This window comes from Simochromis diagramma, unplaced genomic scaffold (genome assembly GCF_900408965.1).
Source record: "Simochromis diagramma unplaced genomic scaffold, fSimDia1.1 OVJJ01000131.1, whole genome shotgun sequence".
Lineage (NCBI taxonomy): Eukaryota > Metazoa > Chordata > Actinopteri > Cichliformes > Cichlidae > Simochromis > Simochromis diagramma.
Window position 1 is genome coordinate 11,160,364 of NW_024387200.1, and position 24,086 is coordinate 11,184,449.

General features: G+C 44.2%; 1 protein-coding gene across 1 annotated transcript; it reads left to right on the plus strand.

The window, feature by feature from the left end:
* The first annotated feature begins 812 nt into the window (after positions 1–812).
* On the plus strand, positions 813–23,447 carry LOC120745580 (sorting nexin-4-like). The gene is made up of 14 exons (XM_040050576.1): positions 813–1,347; positions 2,261–2,385; positions 2,561–2,699; positions 3,700–3,849; positions 4,026–4,073; positions 4,178–4,233; positions 4,892–4,964; positions 5,289–5,350; positions 13,727–13,792; positions 13,894–13,983; positions 20,381–20,480; positions 21,106–21,251; positions 21,355–21,469; positions 21,557–23,447. The coding sequence occupies exons 1-14, from the start codon at positions 1,264–1,266 to the stop codon at positions 21,602–21,604; spliced, it is 1,302 nt and encodes a 433-aa protein (XP_039906510.1). The 5' UTR covers positions 813–1,263; the 3' UTR covers positions 21,605–23,447.
* Positions 23,448–24,086: the final 639 nt, after the last annotated feature.

Sequence of the window (24,086 nt, forward strand, 5' to 3'; positions counted from 1 at the left end):
CAGACCTCTTGCCTTGCAACTCCTCCCACGTGGCCCTACTAAGCCAATCAAATGCTTTATTTAGAGCACGTGTGAAAATGGAAAACTATTGTTGGACTGTAACTTCTTTGTTTTATTTGACAGCCAGTTGATTACCATGTGCAGACACGGATTCAATTCTTAGGCTACTATAAAATACATTGCATTGGATTCCTATCTGCATGTGAGTTAGTAGCCCCAATGAATAATTATAATTCAGTTTCATGCACTGCAGACAACCCCAGAGTGATGCATGAATTCATGCAAAATGATAGTATGTTTATTAACACGCAAACAACTAAAGATCTGACAGAAATGTTTTCTTACATGTCAGCTGTTACACATACAGGAAGGAATAGTTTGTAATAAGGCAACTCCCTGGATATCTTGATGCATACTCAATCATCCAGGTGAATCCAGAAAGGTTGATTCTGTTCATCTGGATGTTTTCAGTGGGAGAAACGTTTGGTCAATCATCCAAGTGTATACTTCAGTCAATGTTTTTCCCACTGAAAACGCTACGTCCAGATGAACAGAATCAACCTTTTGGAACTCCCTGGATAAGTCCAGGAGTCCACCAAGTCTCAGTTCTCAGGACCACGCAGTCTCCACTAATTCTTGTCAGAAGATTTCACCCTTATATTATAAAAATGGAACGTGGCGTCAGAGAACCTCCACTATTCATTAAATCAAACTTCAGACTCCCAACCAGTTGATTCATTGAGTAATGATTCCACATTTTCCTCAAATTATATACCCCTTCCCATGTAAATTATTCATTTGTTTCCAGAGTCAGTATTGTATCACAGCTGATTTTCCCTGCTGTGTCAGTAGTTTTGTTAATGTTACTAAACATCCAGGAGGTATCCAGGGCTGTTTACAGGACTTTTGAAATGGAGTGGCATAAAAGGGCCCAAGAACACTTTTGCAAAGTGTTAATTTAAGGTTTGGTGGTGATGGTGGGAGGGGTCAGTGGCACCCTAGTTCTCACTCCAGACACACCCCTGCTTCTCCCTGAGCACCACTCATTTCGATGAAAACTAGCTTGTAGCGTGTTTCCTTAAAATCGCGAATCGCTGACTAAACAGACATTTCGTATTTCCATCAATATGTGACTGTGTGATCTCAGAAAATACCCGTTTTGCTTGGCACGGCTCTAACGACCACGGGACGGGGGAGTTCGAGGATGAAGGGACGTGTTGCGCATGCGCCGTGATCAACATCAACATCACGGAGAGAAAGGTGATGGCGGATGATGGAAGGGAAGAGTCGCTGGGGACTGACGATGATTCAGACCAAACGGGAGCGGATGGCAGCATGAACAACACTGTGAGACCGTAGCTTCTCTTTATCCCGGTTGACCTGCTCATTTATTTAGTTTTTATTTGTCATTGCGCGTTATTTAACGCTACATGGCATTTAGCGTTGACCTAAAGCTCAGGGCAGAGGCTCCTTACATACAGTCTAGCACATGCAGGACCATACACGTCAGCATATCACTGTGCTCAGTAATGTTTTTACTTTTGCGTTTAACTCATTTTGCGGATATTACCATGTTAATTTGGGTATAAAAGCGGATCGCGTGCGTCATATAAACAGCTGTTAGCGTAGGGAGGAGCATGGAGCTGATGGATGATCGAGCTGCGCATGTTTTAGAGACAGCTGAAGGAAAACACAAGGTTGGAGTTGTGCATGTTCCTGGGATGCAGCGCAGTCAGAGTAGTTGTTCACCCTACGAGTCAACAAACACGAATTACTATGTGAGAGTCACGGAGTCTGTTTAAAACGTTTTTGTCTTTCATTTAAGGAACTTAATGGAATCAATTTGTCTACCTGTGTCAGGGATACACTCCATCATCCATCCATTTTCTTCATTAATTGTCCAATTCAGGGCTGGAGCATAACCCAGCTGGCATAGGTGGGGTGCACGTCATGCATATTCAGAACATGTGACAATATCTGTGTAAAAAATAAAACTCCAGCTCTCACTTCCTCTTTGCTTTTGGTTCCTGCTCCTACCAACTCTTCGTAATTAAATTTACACCAAAAGATTTTAGTGGTATCAACTCGTTCATATTTGTCATTGTAAAGAACATCAAGTGTTGAAGGATAAAACACCATACCCGTCTGAGGCTTTGTTGTTTCGCTGACTAATGTTACCTCAGCTTTTCTCACTGACTTCTGTGTTTCTTGGTTTAAGTGTTAGGGCCAAATCATGTGTTCTTTTGTTGTGTCGACTCAGATGGTGGAAGAGGGCTCGACCCTCATGCGCAGGATGGAGATCTGCGTAGCTGAGGCCGAGAAGAGGAGCGGCAAAAATGCAGTGAGCATGCAGGAGACGTTCACTGTGTACCTGATCGAAACAAGGTGAGCACAGCATGCTGTTTGCCTCTTTGGTATGAAAGGAAGTTCTGTGGGTTAAGCTGTGAGGTTTTCACACTGTATATATTTTATCTGTATTTCCTCTTGTGATGTTGCATGAATTGCATCTATTGGCTCAGCAAAAACAGAACAAAATTCTACTGTGGTCCATTCTTTAAAGGCCAATGGATGCAGTCGCTGAAGGCCATAACCCAGCCCCCGACTGCCTGTGGAGGAGGTACAGTGAGTTTGAACTGCTGCGGAACTACCTGATAGTTACCTATCCGTACATTGTGGTACCTCCTCTGCCTGAGAAGAGGGTGAGTCCAGTGTGACTTTGTTAAGTGTCTTTTAAGAAATATATAATCTAATATGACAACACAAGTGTAAGCACTTCCAGTTAACTCTGGCAATTGAAGGCTTAGTCAATATTGAGCTGAAAATCTTTGTCATTACTCATACAATGCATGACACATGATTAATACCATCATAACACTGACATATAATGATTTGTCATGTATTAATCTTTTTATTGCTGAATTTTAAAATGGGTCAAAATGCAACATTAAGTTGTAGAGTAATTTCTTTGTGAAGGATGTGATGTTTCCTCCAGACCGCCTTGGCCCTGCTCATTAATCACTAATGTCACTAATGACTAGCATCCACTTAATAGCACAACCCACACTCCAAAGCAGATTCCACAGTAGGACAGAAAAGCAAACAGTGACGTGGCATCAAAGAGGATTTTTCTAGCGATAACGTTAGCAGTCAAACAAGCTAAGAGTAGCTAGCTAACTGCTACTGAATTAGCAATGAAATTAGCACTAGCTGCATTAGTTAGATGTAGCTAGTGCTAATTTATTTAATGAAGCATGTCTCACCAGAATATTTCATTCTTGCTTGTTAATGTTAACTAATGCTAACGTGCTTGACTTGGATGGAATGGTAAATGCACTGATTCTTATATAGCCATTTTCAACTCTCCCGGAGTACTCAAAGCGCTGTATACAACATGCCACATTCACCCAGTCACACAAGCACTGACTCTAAACTGAGTGCGGTTTAACCACATTCACACTCTAATGGATGCATCAGAGAGCAACTTTGGGTTAGTATCTTGCCCAAGACTGGAGGAGCAGGGATTGAACCACGAACCTTCGGATCAGTAGGTGACCTGCTCTACCGCCTGAGCTACAACTTGAATGGAGTGATCCTTTAGATAAGGGGGGTTTCTTTATATATGTAAGCAGAAGCCTAGTGTCAAAAACAAATGCGTGTGTGAATAGGTCGAGTGAAAATGGTTGGTCTTCATGTATACAGGCAGAGTTTGTGTGGCACAAGCTGTCTGCAGACAACATGGACCCTGACTTTGTGGAGCGACGCAGGGTTGGACTCGAGAACTTTCTTCTTCGTGTGGCTTCTCATCCAGTCCTCTGCAATGACAAGATCCTCTGCTACTTCCTCACTGAGGTACATGGTGCTGCAGTCTGGGCAAATTCAGCTGATCTTTTAGAGATGAACTCCTGAAGTGTAACTAACCTGTTCTTCTGTGTGTGTGTGTGTGTGTGTGTGTGTGTGTGTGTGTGTGTGTGTGTGTGCGCGCGTGTGTGTGTGCGCGTGTGTGTGTGTGTGTGTGTGTGTGTCAGGAGCATGGCTGGAAAGAAGCGGTGTACGAGACAGGATTTCAGGCAAAGGTACTGGACATTTGCGAGCATCTGTTGCTGAACTCGTACTAACAGTTGTGCAGATACTCTCAGTGTTCAGTAAGTGTAAATATCTCCTGGAACTCCTTTTGCAGGCTGATTCCAGGCTCAGGGCTCTCAGTGCCACCTTCAGAGTGAGGAATCCAGATAAGTAAGTTGCTGTTTTAATAAGAGACTTATTTTCTTTTTGTAAAAACATTTAATTTAAAGCATCAACACAGAAATAAGACAGACTCTGCCACCACTCAGCCAGAAGCCTAAACTAAATGTCCACAGATACGCAAACTAGTGTGTGTCTGTGGGTGTGCACAGACACACACTAGTTTGGACCTTCCTGCATGTTTAAGCCCAGTCTTTGATGATTTCTGAGATATTTTTAAGTAACCAATAAGGGATTTTCACATACAAAACAATAACATTCATTTTTATGACTAATGCAACGCAAAAATTGTTTCCCATTGCATTGAGCAAAGCACAGTGTCCACTGGCCAGGGAGCGAACGGCAGGGTATGACATACTCTCGCATGAGCAATAGAAATGCAGAATGACAGCAGTGTGCATGTGATGCATGTCAAGACCATGAGCGACTTCAAACCACGACGTAGTGCAGGCCGATCATCAGCTGCAAGATAAGTTTTAGGCTGTTTGAGCAACCTAGCAGTTCCCACAGTGCACGCCACTTTGTGTGCGGAAGGACCTTTAGGCACTTGGTGGTCATTTGCATCAATGTTGTTCTTCGTAAGGAGCTGATCAAACAAAATAAAAATATGAATCTTGTGTAAATGTGTCTCTCTTCTTTTATCACTCAGATGCTTCATGGAGATGAAGCATTACAGCGATGAGCTGCAGTCTCACACATCTCAGCTGCTCCGAGCACGAGCAGTAAGTCTCTCACACACACACACACACACACACACACACACACACACACACACACACACACACACACACACACACACACACGTGCTCCTGAATCTTTTGCCCCTTGGAAATATCAGAAGCCAGTTCTAAACACAACAGTGACATCTTCATCATCCAGCCTCAGACATGATGAGGTGAACTTGTTTTCAAAGATTTACATTGTGATTACAGCTGCTTAAAAATCAATGAGTCACTTATACTGAACTTCAAAAATAACAGTGAAAGTTCGTCCTTAACCTCAGGAACATTAAGGTTAACAAACATCCTTCTGTGTGTCTCTTGTAGAGGGTTGCTGACCGACTGTACGGTGTTTTTAAAGTTCATGGAAACTATGGACGAGTCTTCAGGTTTGACAAGTTTATTATGCGTCTGCAAGGCTAAGAAAAATGTACTGATCGTTAATTTGTTCAAGTTTCATTGCCTAATTTCTCATTCTCTCAGTTGGTTTTAATACCGTATTTTCACGACCATAAGGCGCACTGTGCTAAAAGGCGCAGTCTCAGTTATGTGTGCCCTTACTGTATTTAACACACACATAAGGCGCACTGGACCATAGGGCGCATACAAGTACCGTATGCGTATTTAAAAATAAAGCGGGAGCAAACCTGAATTCGGTACCTTACTCACATTTCTATTGCCGGTAATCGTCATCATCAACAACACACAAGCATACAAGTGTGCATATTTAAAAATAAAGCAGGAGCAAAACTGAGTTTGGTACTCACATTTTTATTACCAATAATCGTCATCATCAACAACACACAAGCATACAAGTGTGCATATTTAAAAATAAAGCAGGAGCAAAACAAAGTTTGGTACTCACATTTTTATCATCAATCAAACCCATCGAAGTCCTCATCCTCTGTGTCTGAATTGAACAGCTGCGCTAAATCTCCATCAAACATGCCAGGTTCACTGTCTTCACCGTCAGAGTCACTTTCCGTGCCGTGCGGCTCCTCGGAAACGATGCCGGCTTTTGCGAAAGCTCGAACAACAGTGCCAGCAGACATGTTAGCCCAAGCATCTACAATCCATTGGCAAATTGTGGCGTAACTCGCCCGGCGCTGCCTTCCACTCTTAGTGAAACTGTGGTCTCCACCGGTCATCCATCGCTCCCAGGCCGCTCGCAGCCTTACTTTGAACGGGCGGTTCACACCGATGTCCAGCGGTTGGAGTTCCTTTGTCAGGCCTCCCGGAATGACAGCAAGCTCACAGTTCATTTGCTTCACAAGTTTTTTCACATCGGCTGTGAGATGGACACGCATAGAGTCACAGATCAACAGCGATGGTGATGCGTGGAAAAAACCACCTGGTCTCCTTACATACACCTCCCTCAGCCAGTCTTTCATCATTTCCTCATCCATCCAGCCCTTTTCATTTGCCTTAATGATGATTCCTGCTGGAAACTTCTCTTTAGGCAAAGTCTTTCGCTTAAAAATCACCATAGGCGGCAGTTTCTGTCCATTAGCATGGCAGCCAAGCACAACAGTAAAAGAAGACTTTTCATACCCCGTTGTGCGTATCGCTACCGTGCTGGTCCCCTTCTCCACAGTGTGACTCACCGGGATGTCAAAAGTGAGCGGGACCTCGTCCATGTTTGTGATGTGGCTGGGCTGGATGTTTTTGTCGCCGATGTGTTTGCTGCGGAAGATGGCCAGCTTTTCCTTATAATCCGCTGGAAGTTGCTGCGCTACCGTAGTCCTGGTCCGGATGGAAAAATGGCACCGTTTCATAAAACGAAAGCACCAAGACGGACCTCCTTGGAAATGTTCAATGTTCATCTCTTCAGCTAGTGAAACTGCTTTTAGCCGAATGGTGACCGTCGAAACGCTTCTCCCACTCGCTCTTTGCTCGATGATCCACCGCTCGAGTCTTTCCTCCAACTCGAGCCACCTCGCCTTATGTCCGCGGAAACTCAGCTGCGTTTTCTTGACCTGCCGGAGCTTGTTTTCCAGCTTCCTCCATTTGCGAACCATCGATTCGTTAATCTTAAATTCTCTCGCCGCTGCTCGATTTCCATGTTCCTCCGCGTAGCTGATGGCCTTCAGTTTAAACTGTGCTTCGTAAGCGTGTCTCTTTGCCATTTTCAGGGTTGTTAAAACAACGATGTCCTGCATAATGCACATACCTGTTCTTTTATACAGGTATGTGCGATTGTCCCGGTATATACGATCAACGCCCACACTTCACCCTTTAACGTTCTCATGGTGTTCTCTACTACGTCCTCCTTACAACACATAGGGCGCACCGCGCTATAGGGCGTGCCGCAAGAAAATTTAAGACTTTTAAGTGCGCCTTATGGTCGTGAAAATACGGTACAAATCCTGAGTTTTAGCTTCACAAGCTGCACCATCTGTCCTTATATCCTCAAACTGGAGCCAATTTGGGGTTTTAACTAAACAATCTACTGGCAATGTTTACTTTAGTATATGTAGAACGCATGTTCACATTATTTTTCTTAGTAAATTATGAACCATGTATGTTTTTGTCTTCTTTGTTCCTGTGTGAAGCCGAGTGGCAGAGGCGTTTTTGGATGATAGTGTGTATTGGCGACTGTCAAGCCTTTGAGTCGCCGAGCAGCTGAATAGGGGAATAATGTTGACGCGCCCGCTGTTTAAAACGTTAGTCAAAGTTCCAAGTTAAAACTCCTTTATTTGTTGTCAAATCCTTAAAATCCGTAGAAAAATAGTGATCAAAAACATTCCAAGCTTGAGCGGTCAGCAAAAGTCGACTTCCCCCATCACCCACTCATTCACAAAATTTCCCTCGGGCCATGAACAGGTGATATAGCAATCACTATTACCAACACCACGTGACCCAAAGCTACGCCTATCCACAACATTCCGGCCCCTAATTATTACATTTTTACAGTAATAATTACACATCCAACACCATAACTCACAACACACACTTCATCATATCACAGACACCCAGTGAGACAACATAACATACTCAAAAGTCCACCAAAGTTATTTTCTCATGTCTTCTCTTCTTTTCTTCTGTCTGCACATGGTCAGTCAGTCATAGGCCAGAGGTTACCAGCACTTAGCCTACATATAGTCAGTCTGTGATGTACATCTCATAACATTAAAGTCAACTCAAAGTTAGTTATGTCACACTGTGTCAAAAATGTCATAGTCATGGGTCAGAGGCCTCCTGAGGAAGGCATATCTTTGTGACGGGTCTGCACACATGGCTGGTTGGGGTCTTAATCCAGACCTGACGCACAAGCCCCTTTTCATCTGGTGCAGCTCCGGTGACTCTCCCAATGATCCAGGAACCACGAGGTGCAGAATCATCCACTATAAGGACCACATCTCCAGGAACAATGTTGCATTTAATCCTTCCCCATTTCTGGCGCTGACGAAGTTGTGGCAAGTACTCTTTAGTCCATCTTTTCCAAAACAGATCAGATATATATTGAACTTGCCTCCATCGTTTACGTGCGTAGAGATCGTCCCTCCGGAACAGGCCAGGTGGTAAAGACGGGTTGGACTTGAGAAGAAGGAGATGGTTTGGTGTTAAGGCTTCCAAATCACTTGGATCGGTGGATTCCAGCGTAATGGGTCTACTGTTGAGGATTGACTCCACTTCACAAAGAGCAGTTTGGAGCCCTTCCTCGTCCAAATGCTGTGTTTGGAGAGTGGAATTAAGGACCTTTCTGACAGAACGAATCAACCGCTCCCATGCTCCGCCATGATGCGATCCAGTTGGAGGATTAAAGATCCATTTCACTCCCTTCAAAGACACAGCATCAGAGATCTTTTCCAGATTCCACTGTTCCATAGCTCGTCTCAGCTCGCGCTCTGCGCCCACAAAGTTAGTCCCATTGTCTGAGCGCAGTTCTTGTACCTGACCTCGTCTTGCGATGAAACGTCGTAAGGCGTTAATGAAAGAGTCAGTGTCAAGAGATGAGGCAACCTCAATATGTACTGCTCTAATTGCCAAACAAGTAAAAATAACACCATACCGCTTCACAAGACTTCTCCCGCGCTTCACTTCAAATGGACCAAAATAGTCCACTCCAACAAAGCTAAATGGGGGTTTCTCAGGGGTCACTCTACTTTCAGGCAACTCAGCCATCTGCTGCTGGCCTGCAGCTCCATGAAACCTTCTGCAGGTCACACACCTCGACATGAGGCTTCGAATCGAAGTACCAGCACCAGGAATCCAGTATTTTTGATGCAGCTTTGAGAGTATGTGGTTCCTTCCACCATGACCCACCTCTTTATGAATATGCTGTAGAATGAGATTAGAAATGTGAAGCCCTTTAGCGATTATGACAGGACGCTTGGAATCTTCTGACATGACAGCCCTACTGAGACGTCCGCCAACCCGCAGCACATCATCCTCCAAAACAGGATTCAACTTATATATGTGGCTGCTTCGTTTCACAGACTCTCCCTTTTGGAGACGAGAAATTTCTTCGGCATATCTTTTCCTCTGACAGAACTTAATTATTTGCATCTCAGCATCCTCAATCTCTCCCAGTGAAAGAAAGCCATGCCAGAAATCAACCTTATGTTGGGCATCTTCAGACTGAATTGCATCAGATGCAGACTGGAAATGTTTCTTGCGATGCAAAAGCAATGTCTTGAACCTCAAAATCCAACCCATCACCCTGATGAGACGAGTCCAGGATGAGGCACGATGGATTAAAAGGGTCAGAGGATGATCATCATCGTGTGATTGTAAGACCTCGATGGCAGCAGACACCTTAACTTCAGGATCTTCATGTGGAAGTTCTTGCAAGTGTTCTGGGTTCACAGGCCAATTGTTCTCTGGCTGTGTAAGAAATGCAGGACCAGATATCCATTCAGTGTCACGTAAAAAGGTCTCTGCCTTCATACCTCTGGAGGCAAGGTCCGCAGGGTTATGTGTGGTGTTCACATACCTCCATTGGGAGGCACTAGAAGCCTTGAGAATTTCTGACACTCTGTTCGCCACAAAAACACGGAACCTGGAAGTCTCATTGTTTATATATTTCAACACTGCGGTGCCGTCCGTCCAAAAGACAGAGTTTAAGAGAAAGTCCATCTTGAACTGCTGTTTCCATAGCTTGTCCAGTGTGACAGCAGAAACTCTGTTGACAGTAACTGTTGCCAAACATCCTGGCCTTCCACAGCATTCTCGATTAAGTGGCCCATTCACAGTCCAGCCGAGCACAGTCCTAATGGCAAAAGGACCATCACCGACACTCCGGATGACCTCCAAAGGTTCTAGAGCTCTGGGCATATTCATGCCAATCAAAAGCTCCACATTGGCCTTAATTTCTGGCAAATGAACATGCTTCAAATGTGGCCAGTCATCCAGGTCCTGTTGATTTGGGATGTTACCAATATCTACAGGCATTTTGTGCTGAGTGAAGAGGTTAGGCATATCACAGTACATGTCACTGTCCAATCCAGCAACTTCAAGTTCAGGTACAATGAAACTGTTCACCACTTTCTCCTGTCCCATGGTGCGCAGGAGAATCTTTGTCCTCCTCCCAGCAATATTCAGCTTGTCCATAAGACCCGCTGTACAAAAGGATGCTGAACTCCCTTGGTCCAGAAAGGCATACGTTTCCACTATTCTTTGACCTCTCTTTGATTTTACTTTAACTGGCACAATGGCAAGCTTACAGTCCTGTTCACCGGCCCCAGTAAGACCACTAGTCTGGATCGTAACAGGAATGTTATCTGTCTCATTATTAGGTTTGACTTCATTCTTCTCTTTGTGGTGGATATGGAGTATACTTGCATGTCGGAGACAACAGATTTTACATGAAAGGCGTTTTCTGCATTCTTTGCTTATGTGCCCGGTACACAAACAGCCAAAACAAATGCTGTTCTTTTTAAGAAAAGAAATCTTCTCATTATGAGGTTTCTTATCAAGCAGAGCACATGACGCCAGTGTGTGTCCGCCTTTGCAGAAAAAGCAAGCCTTCACAGTGCTGTGACAATCTTGAGCCCCTGTCTGATTCTGTCTCTCGACATCAGAGACTGTTGTGGCAAAGCTACTTCCTTTAGCTCTTAGATGTGGAGAACGTTTCCCTCCATTGCTGCCCTTGGCTGCTAGATGCGTTGCTGGAACGTCACATAGATTTCCAAAGATGGGATCTGTTGCAATTTTAACTTGACGCTCAAGGAAGGAAACAATGTCAATGAATGCGGCTCTGCGATGTTGCCTCTCCTGAATGTCACATGCTACTGTTCGCCATTTGTCTTTTAACTTATATGGCAGTCTCCTAATCACAGCAAGCATATTGGCAGGTGTATTTAATTCAGAGAGATCATTAATCTCTTCCACTGCATTGCAGCATCCACGTAAGAACAAACAATATGCCTGAAGAGCTTTTCCATCTTCCGATCTAATCAGTGGCCATGAGTGAACTTTGTTCAAATAAGCAGATGCAATCACATGTCCATTCCCAAAGTGCTCATACAGCAGAGTCTTTGCCTTTACATATCCAGCACTTCCAGACATATGTTGACAGCTTTTAACAAGTTCATTGGGCTGCCCCTTGGTGTACTGTGCAAGATAATGCAGGCAGTCGCCAGCATCGCCAGTCTTTGCTTCTATGACCTGTTCAAACGAGCGCATAAAGGCCTGAAAATGTAAAGGGTCACCATCAAAGGTTTGAATCTCCCTTTTGGGCAGTGAAAAAAGACTTTGCTTGATGGACCAACATACAAGTTAATTCATTTTGTTTTTCCATAATGGACAACAGATTTTCATTGGCTACTGGATGAGCAGCTTGTGGCTTAGGCAAAGGTGGAATTGATCCAAAAGCGTCAGAAGGCCCCATAAGAGCTGGTGCAGGCCTTTCCCTTTTCATATTCTGTTGCACTGTTTTTACTTGAAGCTCTGCATTCCCAGTGATTGCATTTCCTTTTGTAAGCGTCTGAGGAACAAAAGTCTCTGCATCCGCATTAAGAATTTCAAGGCTGTTTCCCTTTGTTTTAAAATATGATTCCATTCCATTAGATTTCCGTGTAGCGACGCTCCGCATAGTGGATCCAGTTCTCAGCACGTTCACCTTTGCAACAGTTGCAGCTATATCTGCTTCAAGCTGAAGTTGTTCTTTCTTTCTCCTCAATTGTTCCTCTTGTTCTTCAAGAGAGTGTTTTTCTTTCAGCATATGTTGACGTGCAAGCAAGGCGGCCATTTCAGCTTCTGCCCTGAGACGTGCAGATGAAGTAGATGATACTCTTGAGCTTGACCTACTGCCTTGATTTGACACACTGTCGGATGGCAACACGTCATCATTAACATCATTCTGAGGATTAAGAGATGATTGAGGTTCTTTTCCAGTGTGCTCTTGCACCTCCACTTCTCCTCCCAGGGAAGTTTCCTGTGACTGTGCTTTGTCAGATGATGGCCTCCCCGAACGTTTATCAGTTTCAGAAAGCCATATCTTAACATCCTCCATAAACCCTTTATTGTATTTAGCGATGCTTGAGAACCATGTATTTTGTTTAGCTTTCTCATCAAATGAGATTAGAGAAAGTAAAGATTCATGCAATGCACTGGCATCCTTAAACAGGTGTGTTAACTCATCAAACTGTTTTTTGACTTGTGAATGATTTTTATCATCTTTCATTAGCTCTTTAAGAGACATAATAACACTTTTCATTTTGTTTACATGCCTTTTCCGATCGGATGGTTTCAATTTTGTTTGCAAGAGCTTTCTCAGTGAGGGAAATTATTCTTTTATCCTTTTCAGTTTTTCCAACAACAGATGCAGCCTGTGATCCACTCATTTTAACTCATTCACTGCCAGCCATTGGCAGTGAATGAGTTAAACCCATTGACTCATTCACTGCAATTGACGGCTATAGACGTCAATGGCAGTGAATGAGTTAAGCATTCAACATAAGCAGCATGCCAAAATCCAAAACAAAGGCAACAGCAATTCCTTCAAACTCAGTTGAACGCCTGCAGAGCCACAGCACACACACACATCAAATCCAACAGCAAACGTAGCGGTGGGCGTGTCACAAAAACATCTTCGTATGGTCAGAATCCAAACTGCGTTCAAACAAACAATACGCAGCACAAAAACACCGTTTACATACCACCGTCGTCTTCTCCTTATCTGTCGATCTAGCCGCTTTTACGGGTGTAGTGGCGGCGGTGTGTGGGCTCGCGTCGGCGTTTATTCAGCGCTGATTGCGGGACGCTCCATTTCCGTCGCACGTTTTTGCTGACAAATATTGGCGACTGTCAAGCCTTTGAGTCGCCGAGCAGCTGAATAGAGGAATAATGTTGACGCGCCCGCTGTTTAAAACGTTAGTCAAAGTTCCAAGTTAAAACTCCTTTATTTGTTGTCAAATCCTTAAAATCCGTAGAAAAACAGTGATCAAAAACATTCCAAGCTTGAGCGGTCAGCAAAAGTCGACTTCCCCCATCACCCACTCATTCACAAAATTTCCCTCGGGCCATGAACAGGTGATATAGCAATCACTATTACCGACACCACGTGACCCAAAGCTACGCCTATCCACAACAGCGTGGTTTTGTTGCGCTGTCACACATAGTGTGGGCCGGTTTGCAGTGTAGAGATGAATGGCTCTAACGATGTATCTATGAGTAACAGACTCTTCTAACCCTGCTCACGTGCTGTTTTGTGTTAAGTAAAAGGAAAGAAAACATCATTTTAAAGTTACTGTGTTGTCAGATGTTGCACTGGGTGGCGTGCTGTTTATACTTATGTGTGCACACCCATGTCTTCACTGCAGTGAGTGGAGTGCCATTGAAAAAGAGATGGGAGATGGACTGCAAAGTGCGGGTCATCATATGGATGCGTACGTTTCCCTGACATAGATTTACCACATAGTGCTACAGATGTTACCACCAGCTGTGTTTCTGCTGAAGTGAGATCTTGTGTTTTGTCACATGGTTGCAGATATGCTGCTTCAATAGATGATATCCTAGAAGAGGAGGAACACTATGCAGACCAGCTGAAAGAATATCTTTTCTATGCCGAAGCTCTGAGGTAAGACCAAACTGACCAAACACCGAGCGATTTTCCAGCAGCTGCTCCGTGTTAGCCTGTGTTACCCATTCCAAAGCCAGTTTCAGTATTTGTTAGGAATCATTGTTGGAGTATCCAGTTGTGCACAAGTTGCAATGATTTAGCTGGTGATCTGTAATAAAGTTGAAGAATTTAAGGTGTTCCTTCTTCGTTATTCCGTCTACTTTGTACCAGTACCACAGCTCCACAGCACGATGCTAACACCGCTGCTCTTTACAGCTGCCAGTGTTTTAGGTCTGAAAGCCTCACCTTTGCTCCTCCAAACATCCCTCCTGTCATTGTGGCCAAATAGCTCAGTCTTTGTCTTGTTTAACCAGAGAACATTTCTCCACGAGGCATCTGGCATGTCCACATGGGCAGCGGGACATTTCAGTCAGGTTTGAAGATCTTTGAACTGACAATGTTGGAATAAGCAGTTGTTGAGGAACCTTCCTACTTTCTTAGATTTTTACTCAGTTCCTTGGACTTTAAATGGTAAATGGCCTGTATTTGTATTAGGGCTGCCACGATTTGTTGACTAGTCACGATTACGTCGACTATCAAAATCGTCGACGACTGATTTAATAGTCGACGTGTCGTTTGAAGCTTTGTAAGATCGCAAAAGACGCAGAAGTAGCAGGATTTAAGAGTGTAATAACGGACTGAAACAGAAGATGGCAGCACTGCATGTACAAGGATGCCAGCTGCCGTTAAACCCCGAAGAAGAAGAAGCAGCTGTGTCCCAGAATTCATAGCGCGGCCCAGCTTAGTTTCCAACAATGGCGGTAGCTAGTTAGTTTTAATATTACTCTTATTATTCTTTCTGGGTCACAAAATAAACGTTTAACATATTTTCAGGCGAGAATGTAGCTGTGTAAACCTCAAATATCGGCTCAGTTTATCAGGACACCACATATTTTCAAAAGCGCTCCGACGTTTTCGGAGACGTCTGTTACCCACTAGCTCGATAGCTAGCCGGGGGCTAGGTCACTAGCGCCGTGAGAACACCGGACTCCCGGCAAATTGTTTTCAAACCCACCGCCGTCTTTCGCGACTCAGGTTAAATATATATGAGTCACTTAGATAAATTAAAAATGTTGTTGTTTGGCTTTTTTTTTTTTTTTTTTTTTTTTAGTATTTTATTTGTTCCTGAGTAAATCGGTTTGGCTGAGATTAAAGTTATAGTTTTTACACAGCTGAATAAACGTAAAGCAGACAGCTGATTATCAGAAGTGTGAGATGCTGGAGAATATACTCCGGTGTTCAAGGTTCAAGGTTCAAGGTTCTTTATTTGTCACATGCATAGTTATACAAGTATAACACACAGTGAAATGTAGGCTGACACGCTCCTCGACATGTGCAAAAATTGGGGGGGGGGTGTAGAGGAAGAACATTATATATATATATATATATATATATATATATATATATATATATACAGACATATAGTATATACACTGGGTGAATGTGCAGTAGTAGCAGCAAGCAGGTGAATTCTGTAGATTAATATGAATAGACATCTGACTATTTTACAGGAGACAATATAAACATATTTAAAATTAAAGGAATTTGAAATGTACATTGTGCCTTGGTTTAGTGTCTGGAAGAGTCCTGTCTCAGTCAATTATAGATGATGTGAGAGGGCGGGTGTGTGTGTTTAGGGCACGGATGGCTTGGGGATAGAAGCTCCTCTTGAGTCTCTCTGTCCTTGCCCGGAAGATGCGGAACCTTCTACCAGATTGCAGAAGTTGGAACAGTTTGTTGCCAGGATGGGACGGGTCCTTCAGTATCTGCGCTGCTCTAGTCCGGCATCTCCTGGTGTAGGTGTCCTGAAGCGGGGGGAGAGCAATCCTGCAGCAGCGTTCTGCTGTACGGATCACTCTCTGGAGAGCTTTTTGGTCCTTCACACAGCTGTTCCCAAACCACGATGTCATGTTCTGTGTGAGGATGCTCTCCACAGCGCCTGTATAGAAAATCCTGAGGATCTTTGGAGAGACCCTGAACTTCCTCAGTTGTCGTAGGTGATACAGGCGCTGCCTAGCCTTTTTGGTCTGGACCTGAATGTGGGCAGACCATGTCAGGTCTGAGGAGATGTGGACACCAAGATACTTGAAGGACTGCACCCTCTCCACTGGAGCTCCATTGATGATGATGGGCTTGTAGTCTCTGTGCTGACCCCTTCTGAAGTCCACCACCAGCTCCTTGGTCTTGCTGACGTTCAGCTGGAGGTGGTTGTCCTGGCACCACGATGCCAGATTCTTCACTTCATCCATGTAGGCCGCCTCATCGTTGTTGGAGATGGCACCCAACACCACTGTGTCGTCAGCAAACTTCACAATGGTGTTGGAGCCATGGGTGGCCACACAGTCTGAAGTGTAGAGGGAGTAGAGCAGTGGCGAGAGGACACATCCCTGAGGTGCTCCTGTGTTGATGGTGATGCTGTTGGAGAAGCACCTGCCCACCCTCACCACCTGAGTTCTGCCAGTGAGGAAGTCCAACACCCATGCACACAGACGGCTGTTAAGTCCCAGATCCCTCAGCTTTGTGAACAGTCTGCAGGGCACTATTGTGTTAAACGCTGAACTGTAATCAACAAACAGCATTCGCACATAGTTACCCTGTTTCTTGTCCACGTGGCTGAGAGTGGTGTGTAGGACGTGGGCGATGGCATCCTCTGTGGATCTGTTGGATCTGTAGGCGAACTGCAGCGGATCTGTGGTGTCTGGGATGGAGGAGGAGATGATGTTCTTCAGCAGCCTCTCAAACACCTTCATTACTACCGAGGTCAGTGCAACTGGCCGGTAATCGTTCAGGGATGAGGGTTTGCTGTTCTTGGGCACAGGGATGATGGTGGATCTTTTGAAGCATGTGGGGACCACAGACTTCGCCAGGGACTCGTTGAAGATGTAAGTGAACACACCTGCTAGCTGGTCAGCACAGCAGCGCAGCAGACGGCCGGTGATGCCGTCTGGCCCCGCCGCTTTCCTTGTGTTCACTCTCCTCAGTGCCGCTCGGACGTCATGCTCCGCGATGCTGGTCACCGGGCTCTCGCTGATGACGTCACTGTCCTCGGTAGTCAGGCGGCAGATAGCATTAGCCGCCTGGCTAACCTCGAAACGGGCGTAGAACCGATTCAGCTCGTTGGTGAATGCAGAGTCGGCGTTGATCGGCGCAGTGTCCCTGGCTTTGTAGTCCGTAATGGTGCGTAGTCCGTGCCACATAGTCCGTGTGTCGCCCTGGTGGAAGCGGGACTCCACACGTTCCCGGTACCTGCGTTTGGCATCTCTCACCGCGCGCCGCACGCCGTATGAGGCCGCTTTGTAGGCGCTCATATCGCCAGTGGCGAGACCCGCGTTGTAGGAGGCGGTCCTGGCGTTTACTGCAGTGCGGATCGATCTGTCCATCCACGGTTTCTGGTTTGGGAATGTGGTGACTCTCGCAGTGGGGATAATCTCCTCCGTTAGCATATTGACGAAGCATACTGCTACTTCCGTAAACTCGTTGATGTCGACTGCGCATGCTCTGAACATGTCCCAGTCTACGTCGTTGAGTGCGTCCTGTAGCGTAGCTTCTGATTGGGCAGTCCACCGTTTTACCTCCCTCTTGGTCACGTCTTCCCTCCGTATGCTTTGTTTATACTGGGGAATGAGGAAGATGGCGTTGTGGTCAGACTTCCCAAAAGCCGGGTGTGAGACAGCTTTGTAGCCCTGCTTGTATGGCGTATAGCAGTGATCCAAAATCCGATCCCCTCTCGTTGGACACGAGACATGCTGGTAAAAGTTTGGCATGACTTGTCTGAGGTTCGCTTTGTTAAAGTCTCCTGCTACAATGAGGGCTGCGCCCGGGTCCTTGTTTTGAAGCGAGCTCAGCACATCATGTAATTCGGACAAAGCCATACCTGTGTCCGCTTGGGGTGGGATGTAGACCGCCGTGGCGATGACTGAGGTGAACTCACGGGGCAGATAGAAAGGGCGGCACTTAATGCTCAGGAACTCCAGATGTGGCGAGCAGCCGCTGGAGAGAGTAGAAATGCTCCTGGCATCACACCACTTTCTGTTTATCATGAAACACACTCCTCCACCTTTGGTTTTGTTCGACTCTGCCGTTCTGTCCGCGCGGAGCACAAAGAATGAATCCGACGGAGTTACGGCCTGGTCCGGCACGGTGGGGGTCAGCCATGTCTCCGTGAAGCACAGAATGTTGCAGTCCCTCATGTCACGTTGGAAGGTGACCCTTGCTCTTAGGTCATCGAGCTTGTTCTCCATGGATTGTACATTGGCCAGTAGGATACTGGGCAGTGGTGCGCGATGCGCCTGCTGTCTGTTCCTAATACCAGCGCGTTTTCTCCGGCGCTTCTTTGTTCTGTGCCTCGGATGAGCGGCCCGTCCTTTGTTGTTCTCCGCGCCGCGTAGAATCTCTGGCGGCCAGGAAGGGTCAGGTTTAAAAGTGTCCAAGATTAGATGTGCAACCTTGGCACCGATGTTTACAAGTGATCCGCTGTCGTATACTATAAGACTAGAGGATTTTGGGATGTAAACCAGAGCAAAAAATAGGTAAAAAACAAGAAAAGTGGATAGTCGGAGCGGAGCGGTCAGGAAGGCGTCTGGACGTGGCCGCGCCATCTTGAAGAAGTCCTGTTATATTTTAGATAGCAAGGAGTTTATTAAACTTTACCGAAACAATCTGCAAATTTCATTAAAATTGAATAAACTATCATCTTGTCTTTATTTTTAGTTAGCACCTTAAAAGCTTAAAGCTGTAAGCTAATGATAGTTATATAAGAGCAGATGCTGCTGGTGCAATAAGCTGTAGTTTTACGTCCAGTGGATGATGATCTGATTAGTCGACTAATCGCATAAATAATCGGTGACCAGTCGACTATCAAAATAATCGTTTGTGGCAGCCCTAATTTGTATAGCGCTTTACTAGTCCCTAAGGACCCCAAAGCGCTTTACACAACCAGTCATCCACCCATTCATACACTGGTGATGGCAGCTACTTTCCTATTGTTCTGAAGATCGGTCAATCCAGTGAGTGCTGCCAAAACAATGATATGTTTTATATATATGCTATTCTAAGATGTTGATGTGCACATGTAGAGTTTTAAAATCAGAGTCTTACAGTCTAATAGCCACAGGTTGGAGCTGGGTGATAGAACGATAACGATATGTGTTGCGAAATAACTTTTTCTCGACAGAAAAATTAAACTATTGCGATAGGCCTCGCCGCTCTTGTCCTCTTAAAAAAAAAAAAAAGAACAGCCAATCCAAATTAAGTAGCGCAGAGCCAAACCAATCACAGCCGCAGCGTCACGTCAGGTGACTTGTTACGTACAGCACAAGTGCCAAGCCGCACATGTGTATTTGTTTGGGAAGCAGCCAGCCGCCGTGCCGCCGGGTAATGGAGGAAATGAGTGTGCCGACTAGAAAAATCAACCGAGCGTGACCGAAGGTTACCGAAGAGAAAACAGATGATGGTTCCAATGTCGGAGAGATTGTCGAAAGGAAAGGCCAGAGAAGTCCCGTAGTGTGAAGGTATTTCAGCTATTTCAAGTCTGACAAAAACAGAGCAGCGCCCACTGTAAATGTGCCGAAAGCAAGTCTGGAAATACAATAAAGCGGTGCAGCTCAATCTCTGACTGGAAGCGCTGATTCGTCATTCGGCTTTTGTCAGACTGAAGTAACTGTTACAACTGTTTGAAAAGCTCAGCTACACAACAAGGACAGATGGAGAATTTCCTTTTAGTTCTCAGTTTATCTGATATTGACAAAAGTTAGTCAGTTTTGTCTGTTCTTCTGTAAAACAAACTAAGATTTATTTTTAGAATTAATATTTTGTTTCTAAGTGGAACTGACAGTTTAGTCTGTTTCGTTTGTTCTATTTTGAAACTTAAACGCTTTAGCGGCTGCCTTTTGTGTAGTTTGCAATATTTGCCTTTATTTGTCTGAAAAAGTCTCGTGTTCCTTAAGTACATCTACCCTGTTGAACTTATTATGGGAAATAAATATTTAAATAAAAACAAGCTGCTGATTATTTCACATTTTACTTGTGAGCAACGGCACATTTAAATCTTACAAATATAGTTATTTGGCTGATATCGTGATAGATATCGTTATCGCCTGAAATGAAAAAAACATATATCGCCCAGCTCTACCGCAGGTAAAAAGGCTCTCCTCTGTGGGCCAATGAGCCTTTTACTGCGTAGGCTGTGGTGATGGATTCTCCATGATGCTGAAGAGCATCTGCATCTCAGAGTCAGCATGTGTCACATATGTCTATGTATCTCTCCCCTTTTTCGTTCCTCTACAATGCCAAAGGCTCCTGTTTGAACATGCAGTATGTAGTTCATGATGCATTCTTGTGTATTTCGCTCTGGCAGGGCAGTGTGCAGGAAACATGAGCTGACCCAGTTTGAGCTGGAGATGGCCTCGCAGGATCTCATCTCGAAGAAGCAGCAGCGTGAAGAGCTGGCTACAGGGGTACACTGCTCATGTTCTACATGTATTCCTTTTCCTTGCCTGTTAACACTTGGACACTGCTACATAGGAAACATATAAGGAATCCTTCACATTGCAGGTGTGTGATTTACCTATCTGTGAATTAAAGGCAGAACAAGATGGTGAGCTTTTGGGACTGTGTTATGTCTTTAACCTTTGGACCAAGCGCAGAGCTTGGAAACTTCAGGTTTTTCACTGAGTTTGTATACCTGGGTAAATCCAAGCAGACCAGTCTGAAGCTGTGGACTCCCAGTAGGTTCCCAGTTTGCTGAACCATAATTTCCCCAGTAGAGGACAGAGCCAAAGCTTTGTCACTGTGCTTTGAGCATCCATCTCTGCTTTTTACACACTCATTCTGATAGAAACTTGTCATTCCAAGTAACTGAACACCCATCAGCTGCAGGATAAGACGTGCTTATAGGGCAGTGAATTGAGAACAATTTGTAGAAAACTGCATGCCAGAAACCTGATCCATGAAAATACTGGTGCTCTTCAGTTGCACTTGAGCAAAGATTAAAATGTTAAAGATTCAGAGTTTGAGGAGGATCTAGTTTTAGGAGACACCTGCAATTTTCAGTGTTGTCCCTTCTCCCCTTCACCTCCTCAGATCGTGCGGACATTCTCCTTCAAAGGCATGACCAACAAGCTTTTTGGACAAGAAGCACCTGAGCAGAGGGAGGCCAGGCTGAAGCTGCTGGAGGATCTGATAGCAGAGGGTGAAGAGACTGTCAAGGAGAAAACGATTGAGCGCGCGTGAGTGTTGAAAGCTGCCTGGTGTGGGAAGGTTTTGGGTAAAAGCAGTTGGAAATGTTTCGAGATCGACGCGGATTTAAAGATGATATATCTTTGACTGCAGAGAGCACGTGGAAAAGGCCTGGGTGGATATCCAGCGCTTCAAGGAGCAGAAAGACAAAGACCTACGGGAAGCTCTCATCAACTATGCTGTCATGCAGATCAGCATGTGCAAGAAGGTACGTCGCACATCAGCTAGCTAAGGTTGAAAGGAAAACTGGCACTCAAGTTTACTGGATGTTTTTGTTTCTGCTCCCCAACTGCAGGGAATCCAGGTTTGGAGCAATGCCAAGGAATGTTTCCTCAAGATGTGAGGCTGAGGAAATATCCCGAAGATTTTCTCCCTCTAGGATGACTCTGGGAAAATGACACCAGGAGGCGGTGGATCATTCAAAGACCTGAACACTGGAGTGTAATATTCCCAGACTTAACTGAGACGTTTTTTCTAACTTTAAACTGGTGCTTTGCTTCTTTCAGTTTTTAAAGCTGGATAACTGCTGATGGGATGAGTGAGTATGCTTTGGGGCAGATAAAATCATGTTTGGCAAAGAAATGTAAGAATACGTGGTGTTTAGATCCACACATAAACCTTGGTGTAATCTCAGGCACCTTTGTTTTATCCACTTTATGAGTTCAAATTCTGCATTGGACCATCCCATAGGTTTGATTTATGTTGAAACCTTTCAACTGAACCAAAGTGCAGTTTGTTTCATTTTTGTGAAAGTAAAGTAGGCATAAACATAGTGAAACGATAAAGTAACTTCACCTGATAACTGATTATTCCAAACCTTTCCCTGGATTTTGTGCTGTTGGTGCCTTTTGAAGCATTTTTAATGTTTGTGTGACACAGACTGAGGTTGGATGAGTGAAATACAAGAATATTATTGATGTGCTTTTAATCACTAACGAGCAGCTGTGTCTTTATGTAGCGCTTTTGCAGTTCATGAATGCAGCCTGCTAACTAAGCTTGCTACTCGTAGTTGCAGCATTCCTCGCATTCCAGTCTCTCTTTTTTTTTTTTTCTCAGTTTTTCTACATGGAAGCAGAAAAACATCAAAATCAGTTGATTTTATCTACAGTCTTTGGTTACAACATGAATAAATGTTTACAGGGATGTGTATATTGCCATGTGGAATAATAAAACTACCGCTCCAAAGCGTCCTACAGCTCACACTGCTAAAGTTGGAGCTCTGCCTTTCCATCATGGTGTCAGACATTTCTGTCGTATATCTCTCATTATATCTCAGTGGGGACCAGTGCTACCAGGCAACAGTGTGTCATGTTTTTTCTTGGTCTGAACCAACTGAACTACACGTGTGAAGGGAGCTGATTGGTCAGAATATTGAGGTTATATAAAGCACATGTATTGGACTAATGAAGCCAGAGTCCATGTTGTACTGAACAAATACAAAATGTTAATTTTAAAACAACCAAAGTCACATTACGTTTTCTCTTGCTCTGTCTGTAAAAGGAAGAGGCTACAGGATGTTGAAGTAGCGACAACACATACGTGCTTAACAATTTATTAGACCACCACCCAATGTGAGGTGTGTGCCACAGCTAACGGGTAGATTAACGACTAATGGCAATTACCGAAATCCTTTTTAGATTTCTGCTATGGTTAACGCACACGTATGCACAAGCTCTTTAACTGAAACAATCGTTTTTAATGCTGATATATCATTTTTGTTTTTTCCATGAATTTTTAAACTAACATTTTTTTCCAAAAAAACAACCAAAAAATGTTAAATACTAAAATTGTCAACTAATTTTTTGACAATGCAAAATTGCAGTTATTCACTTTTGTTCCTTAACAGAAAAAAATGTTTTATTGTTTGAATTGATGCTTAATACATTTGTACGTTCCTGCGCTGGCTCAAATTTATGACAGCAGGTCTAATAAATGTGTTGAGCTCTGTATGATAAGCTCTGTATGATATCCCTCTGGGATCAATAAAGTCTCTCTGATTCTGATCTAACAATATCTTTGACTGAAACTCTCTGAAGGTTTTGTCTTTTGTTATTTAAACAACATGTGATTTGTTGGAAATGCTTGCCAGCACTAAAAGCTTTGTGAGTGCGATGTTTCCTTTTGAAGCTGAGTGAAGGTGTAGCCCCTGTTTGGTCTGTTTGAATAAAAAGGGTTGACACTGCAAACTGTATCTTTGTTCATTTTGATGGTTTAAATCGTTTTTGGTGATGGTGCTGGTGACTGTGAGCAGAACTGTTTTGTCATCGGCATCATATCAAAGCCAATTTACCAGCACAGTTCCACTTCCTGTGAATCCCATTGTACAAAATTCCCAGTTGTACAATTGGCTGCAATGCAAACAGCTAAAACAATAATTTGCCCTTGTGTATAGGCTAAGAGTTGACATTTGATATTAGTTTTTCACAAATACACTATCAAAAATACACGAGGACTGAAAACAATACTTTTGTCCTACAATGCCTGTAATGTGTTTTTGTTTGTTTATGTTTTTACAAATAATCATAGAACATAAAACACTAACATTTAGCTAATGCATGCAGACTGTTCAGTTGAGATGCCTTTCACCTGGGCACATAAACCACGTAGAATTGTAAAGGCACAGTTACAGAAACCCACCTCAGAGGGCGGATTAGGCCTCCCAGTTTTCAGGAATGTTATTGGGCTTGCAATGCCAGAACGTGGGTTTTCTGGAATAATGCTTCAGCTGTTCCTGCGGTTCAGAAGGGATGCGGTCCTTCCTGGCCTTTTATAGAGGCGCACATACCTGAATCCATTTTTAGTACATCGCTTGATGCTATTCTGTT

Bases quoted from the DNA above. Each gene is read 5' to 3' on its own strand.
- LOC120745580 (XM_040050576.1), top strand. From the start codon at position 1,264: ATGGCGGATGATGGAAGGGAAGAGTCGCTGGGGACTGACGATGATTCA. The intron at 1,348-2,260 runs GTGAGACCGTAG...GTGTCGACTCAG, and splicing joins ATGGCAGCATGAACAACACT to ATGGTGGAAGAGGGCTCGAC. The intron at 4,965-5,288 runs GTAAGTCTCTCA...TGTCTCTTGTAG, and splicing joins AGCTGCTCCGAGCACGAGCA to AGGGTTGCTGACCGACTGTA.